General features: G+C 45.0%; 1 protein-coding gene across 1 annotated transcript in view; it reads right to left on the reverse strand.

The window, feature by feature from the left end:
• The window catches only part of LOC133135588 (RNA-binding protein with multiple splicing-like), a 32,959-nt gene extending 26,078 nt beyond the window's left edge, over positions 1 to 6,881 (reverse strand). The window contains exon 1 of the mRNA XM_061252707.1: positions 6,438 to 6,881. Within this exon, the coding sequence (XP_061108691.1) occupies positions 6,438 to 6,500 (63 nt within the window). The 5' untranslated portion in view covers positions 6,501 to 6,881. The remainder of the gene's footprint in view (positions 1 to 6,437) is intronic.
• Positions 6,882 to 7,245: the final 364 nt, after the last annotated feature.

Raw genomic sequence — 7,245 nt, forward strand, 5'->3', positions numbered from 1 at the left:
TTAAACTGCTATTCGTGTCACCTGACCTTTCAAATATGCAGGCCGTTTGATGCGTAACTGCTTCTCTGCGCTGAGAAATGGCTTCTTCTGAACGTGAATCATTTACCGTATATGGAGCTGCGCTCTCGCTGGCTGACAGAGCGCCGCGAGCAAACAGGAGGCCCATCGACTTCCAGGAGAGCAGCGCGGTTACCTGGCAACAGTTTAGGAACTCCCTCCCCTGAGCTAGAAACATCAGATCCTATTAAGGAGAACTTCTCTCGGCTGCCCCTTCAGTTGCATGAAGTTTGAATCTTCTATATGATGCGATGTCACTGCCGGCGAATGTGGCTATCACCGCGCTAGCAACCTAGCACCTCCAGCACAGAGCGCCTGCAGTTCTCAACCAACTGCCAAACCAACTTGCCAAAACGAAGAGTTTGTTTAGTAGGGTTATAGACTCTCAGGGAGTCAATTGTCATGGAACAGTGGGGAACTACCAGTTTCTCAGAGTAAAATTGATTTAGTACATGTACAGCACCGTCTCTCTGCAGTGGACTGTCACGAAACATGTTTGTACGCAATGATAAAACAAAACGCACTCACACACCACACACACACACAGCACACTGGATTCACATGATAGGTTATGCTCTCATGGGTCACAATCACTCACTCATCCTAGCCACAGCCGTCAGGCTGCCCCCCCCCCCAGTGAAAGAGCAGATCAGGAGCTGACTGATGCAGCTCAGGGAGACCGAGGCCTGTCACTCAAGAGTCGGTCCCAGGATGAAGGTGGGGGGGGGGGTGATTGGGGGGGTGTGGGGGTCATGGCCAGGGTTCCGTGTCTCCCAGTGCAGACGGAATGACAGACTCACACAGTGAGGAATATCGGTCTGTCATCCTTCCAGCCTCTCCCGGCTGTCTGTCATCACCCAGGCCCTGCGCTGCGCAAGCACACACACACCCACATACACAGACACACACACTCACACGCACCTCACACACACACACACACACACACACAGACACACACCTCACAGACACACACACACGCACACATCTCACAGACACAGAGACACACACACACACACCTCACAGACACAAGCACACACACACACACACATGTACCTCACAGACACAAACACACACACGCACACACCTCACAGACACAAACACACACACACACAGACATGTACCTCACAGACACAAACACACACACGCACACACCTCACAGACACAAACACACACACACGCACACATCTCACAGACACAAACACACCTCACAGACACAAACACACACACACGCACACATCTCACAGACACAAACACACCTCACAGACACAAACACACACACACGCACACATCTCACAGACACAAACACACCTCACAGACACAAACACACACACACGCGCAGATCTCACAGACACAAACACGCACACATCTCACAGACACACACAGACACCTCACAGACACGTACCTCACAGACACAAACACACACACACGCACACATCTCACAGACACCTCACAGACACACAACTCACACATACACACAGACACACACAGACACCTCACAGACACACACCTCACACAGACACAGACAGACACACACCTCACAGACACTGGGGAATAAGCCCAAACAACCCCAGCCAGGGGCAGGCCTCAAACTTTTAAAACCACCCAAAGACAGAGCGTCAATTTAATCGATATAACCCTCACATCTGTTCTATACGCTGCCTAGTTTTACATCCATTCTTTACCGTGTTGCAGTTACCACACACCCCCCTAATCTTTCCAAGCCCTGCAGACTGCCCAGGGGTGGCGAGAGGGATCGGTTCCCCTGGGCAACAGATCGGATTCGAAAGGCAGACGATGGAATTTGAATTTAAGGAGATTTTAAGTTAATTATGGAGTCGGGGTCAAGCTAAAGGTCGGCCTCAAGTTTGGGGGTCAGGGCTGGGGCTGCGAGTCGGAGTGAGGGATTATGGGAAGGTGCCCGGGCTGAAGTAGAATTCATGCATCACTAAGAAAGCCGTGCGAAAACATGGAAATGTTTACCTCTGAATTCTCCTAGCACAGCAGCGTTTTCATGTGAGCAAGTGATCTAGACTGGCAATTATTAGCCCAAAAGGCGTTCTGTCAATGATCACCGCAGAGAACGGCTATTGAAAACACGCGATATGAAAACATATGACCTCAGAGAAAATAAGGATCAATTTTAGCTCAGTGTTCCGACTCCCCCACCAAGATAAACAGAAACTCATTAATGCCAGAGGGCGTTTTCTTTTTTTCTTCTTTCTTGTGTCTCAACTCACGTTGTTGAGAAGGTTCGTCATCCGCAAACCCGCTTAAAAATACAGCTCAAGCTAGGTTTTGAAACAACTAGTCGCCGGTTGTCCAGTTCAGACAGGCTCCATACGCAACACGGTCTGACCAGCTCAAACTACGTTTCGAAACGGTTGGTAGCTGGTCATTTCAAGCTGGTCACAGCTGGATTCAGAAGTTCATGGCCTGGGAGAAAAACCGAGCGGTCCGTCCGCTTCGTGACGCCGTAAACGAATCCCTGACTGCACAAACAAGATGGCCGCTAACACAGGCTATGACCCCGCCGTTGCTGTCTTTGTCTTTCTTCTGCCGCTGTGACTTTCTTACCTCTCTCCTCTGGCCTCCCGCTGTTACTGATTGCCAGCTAAGAGAGGCTGGAGTGAGACGGGGTGTGCTGGAATAAGTGACAGATTTTGGGGCCATCACCCATCCCCCCCTCCCACGCCCACGCTGGGACACAGGCTGGACCGCATCAGTCTCACGGAGGGCAGTTCACACCCCCGTTCTGTCATGTTCCCTCACCACAGACCGTCCCGCGCACACACACTTTTACACGTCAAACTCACATCAAACTCACATCAGCAGGCTTTCCTGGCTCCCTAAATAGTCCACTGCACCCGCTCGCCGTCACATCTCACCTGGGTTAAGTGCCTCTTACGCAGGGCTGGCATCTCACACGAGTGCTAAAAAAGGAGCTGTATGCCGGTGTTATCATTAGGCCTTAGCAATACAGCAGGATTGGCCAAAGATGCTGCGCTGTGCAAAGATACGGAATGAAATGATGAGCGTCATGGTTTGTGGGCCCATAGGAAATGCCCTAAGCAGCATGGATTCGTGCACGAGTTCAGTTTACACCCTGTTACCTGAACATTGTTGTACCCCAAAGGCATCCGTTTGCAGTTTGATGCGGGCCAGCGAGACATTTATGGTGAGGTTATGTCAATCGGAATATTGTCCATGTTCACACTTTTTTTCTGTGATGACTAAAATCTTAGGAAAGAGCATGTGACAGTGTATAAAAGTATAAAACCCAAATCTGTGTGCGTTTACAGGTAGAGCTGAACGGGAAGGAGGGGGAGAGAAAGAGGGAGAGAGAGACAAAAAGAGAAAGAGAGGGGGGTAGGTTTAACTTGATAGGTTGAAGGCGGTGAGATTCACGCATGCATGCATGCAAAAAAGCACTGAAAATATTATGCACCTGACATTTTGAGGTCAGCCAAAATAATGGAGGACATAAAGTAAAATCAAATGAAAACGTTCTCACATTTCCTCCATGCGTCTCGCAGAGAGTCACAGTTCATCCACACATTCAATGTGAGATTCAGAGATAAAAAAAGACATGAAGGGAGAGAATAAAATACTTCTGTTCTGATCATAAGATCATAAGAAATATAACAATGCCTCCTCGAGGAGTCTCACTGATGAAGCAGTTATTTCAGAGTCGGTTGACAAGATGATTGTTCTCTCCATGGCTTATATTTCTCTTTTAAAGCAGTAGTTATGTAAACTTTTATAGATGTCAATGTACAATATGAATAATATGAAATGTCCAAAAGGACAATCAAACTGGATACTGCCTCTCGTTTGAGCCTTGTCTTTTTTTATTTTTCCAAAAGGCCCCTCATCTTAAAGCCAACAAATGTCCAAGATAAGATGACAATTCCCCCAACGGTTTTATAAATAAACCCAACCGCGGTGGGGGTGGGAGTCAGGGGGAGAGGGGTGGGGGTGGGGGTGGGAGTCAGGGGGAGAGGGTTGGGGGTGCTCAGTCATGTTCACATCATGACTGCGACTGCACTTCCTCCACTTCCTGCCCGGGCTGCCATTCTGAGAAAGCCCCCCCTCCCTGATTGGCCCACTCTCCTTCCCAGTTAGTGTATCAGCATACCCCAGTCACAGTGTGGTGGGTAAACACCAACTGCAGTTATACCCCTGGCAGTTTCCTTCAAATTCATCTCCATTTTCCTGTCCTCGGCTGACTAATCCTCTTCAAAAACGGCCTTTGAAAGGTCAGCATGGCCATTAGGACTTTCTTGGGGGGGGACAGATGCCAAAATAGGCCTACCATTTACAATAAAACTCAAGCTTGCCACACAAGGCAAAAATAATACTTGTGTTACATGCCATTTTGTGATTCCTAAGCGTTCAAGCGTTCCCATGCTTTCGGTTCGAAATATTCCGCCCTGTGCGAACACTCGACAGTTTGAGATGGGTGTGTTTTTGACTGCAACAGAGAATATTTCATCAGAATGTAAAACATCCTACAGTGAAACCAAGCAAATGAGAGTTGTTACAATTGCCTAAGACGAACATCCGGAAAATCCGAGGCAAAAGTTTCAGCTTTCCCTCCAAAAACTTGGGAATGTGATAAGTTTGCTCAGCCTGGTTATCCACAGCCTGGTTGCCACAACCATTAACTTCACCCTGTGTAACTAAGATAAGGCAGTCTGAGTAATCCCTCACCTCAGTCATCAGTAAATATTGGACCTGTAAGGCATCAGCCAGATAGCATACAGCTTTCCCTCACATAGAATCAGGAATGCTTAAGCACCGCCGACCGACTTAATCTCTGCGCCCACGAAAACCTACCTACGAAGCCTACTCGCAAAACACGACCATGGTCAGTTGCTGTTTTAATCACAAACCGCAATGTGATATAACGTAGACATAAGTCCTAACTGTAGAATGATGAATCGTCAACTGATGCCATCCTAATAATATAGCACAGATGGTAACTAAAGGTATACTGATAAACATGTATTTTCACAAAATGAAGCCATTGTTTAAATGAATGCGATAACTGTCTGCACGTCTCACAATTTATCAACAAGAACGCATATTAAACATCTCAATGTAGATCTTTGATGGTTTGGCCTATGTAAAAAATAATAATAACCTCGACATAAATCCTACATAAATTCGTGAGATGTTATCTGCAGTGAATTCCTCCTTGCAGTACATCACTTGGCTTCCAGGAACGAATAAAGAGACCACTTATTATCAGAAAGTTTGATACTACAGCGCCAAACTGGATGACTTCAAGTGAATGACACGGATCAGAATGAATGTATTTATCAGAGGAAATGAGACACCCGGTTGTGCAACTTATCCAGCAGGATTTGACAAGAAACAAACTGGCGTCATATTTCTGACACTCTAATTTAAGTCCTGTTGTACGTTGATTTATTACCTTTTGAAAGCACGAATAACATTTTGAAATAAGAAAAAATGCAAAAATACATGACTGAGCGGCCGTAGCCTACCCCACAAAACCATAGCTTTTGTTTATAGAAACAGATTATCTTTGCAAGGGCGACAGTTGAACTACAGATGCTCCTCGTTTCCGGTCAATAAAATCCTTCGTCCTTGGAATTCTTGTTACTCACTGCCAAAACGCGGCACTTATAACTGCGCTTGATAAAACTATATATTCTAGTTTAAAAATGCTATAAATTAACAATTTTGTAATCGGTTACTAAAAACGATCGGTATTTTGCCACTCGCGATAACCTTACTCTGAGGCATGTGATCTAAATTGGTTCCGCGGGAGTTATATCTATTTATCATGATTAAAGAAGTTATCTAAACGAAGGAAATGAACATCACTCAAAGCGGAATCGTTGATCTTGGGATTGTTCATGAATAAGTATCTTTACTAGACAAAATTAGAATTCAAAAGTAGCTTAAATGATGGATTCAGTAAATACATCTGTAAATAAAGAAATAAACTCGAGTAGGCAGACAAACTGATCGCGTAATTCATATAACATATCCGAAAGGTACTCGTTTGATTGACTGAATTATTCTAATGAAAAAGGAACCGTTGCGCGTGCTAAATCTGTCGAGCCAGAGATTGCCTTTTGTATGTGAGGGTTAATTATCACATTTAGCGAACAGATTTGAAGTACACAAATCATCATCATTTAAGTACAGTTGTACAAAATGCAAGGATGATGCAAAGTTACCTCGAAGTCCGTCAGCAGGTTAGAATTGGACAGACCTGTCCACTGTAACGAACTTAAATTTGGAGAAGTGCCGAGTCCTTTAATTAACAAGTTATTTAATCACGTATTTACTCTGAAGCAAGATGTTAGCTTGAGTGCCTAAACAAGACAAAAGACAGAGACACATACCTCTTCTTCGTGGTTGGTGTAGTCATTTGATTCGTTCTCTTTTTCCAGTGTACTGTTATTCATTTTAAAAAATTGTTCGCTTTTAACGTTACGCTTTTCTGTAGAGCTTTTTATGTCTCCAGCTGTTATGAGAGTCAATAGCAACCAGGAAGCTGGTGATCCAAGTACAACGCAATGTTAGTTTCCTCAGTTTGTCAACATTAATTAAGCTGGCATTGACAAAACAACGAATATTAAATCAAACGTAAAGTCGACAACAACTGCCTCCGATCTGATCCAGCCTGTTATTTTTGTTTTAAGCCTCTTTCATTCAATATTATTCCGAGGTCGAGAACGGACTGCTTTTCCTGTGTCTTCCAACTGTTCCACTTTGAGTGCCGAGGAAAGAAATGTTATCATTTCTCATTAGCTGCTACACTCACGTCAGACGGACCCTGAAGAACTAAGCTCTCCCATCCCTCTTATTGGGGGACTGGGTATGGGGCGGGGGTCGGAGGAACCACTGCGCTTCAGTCGTTTGTGTGTTATTTTAAGGCGCATAACGTTGGCAGTGCGGCTGACAAAATAACTTGCAAATTCAGGGTGAAGTCGGAGTCGAAGTCAGAAGTGTATTTTAGGCGCATTGAAGTAGCCTGCACACAGGGGATCCCTTCATTACAGGGATAGATAGGTTTACACATGTGGCCAATATATGCAAATGTTTATTGTCTGATGGTTTTTCCTATAGCTTGTTACTACTACTACTACTACTACTACTACTACTACTACTACTAATAATAATAATAATAATAAATAATAATATCAATAA

This window comes from Conger conger, chromosome 8 (genome assembly GCF_963514075.1).
Source record: "Conger conger chromosome 8, fConCon1.1, whole genome shotgun sequence".
NCBI classification, from domain to species: Eukaryota; Metazoa; Chordata; class Actinopteri; order Anguilliformes; family Congridae; genus Conger; species Conger conger.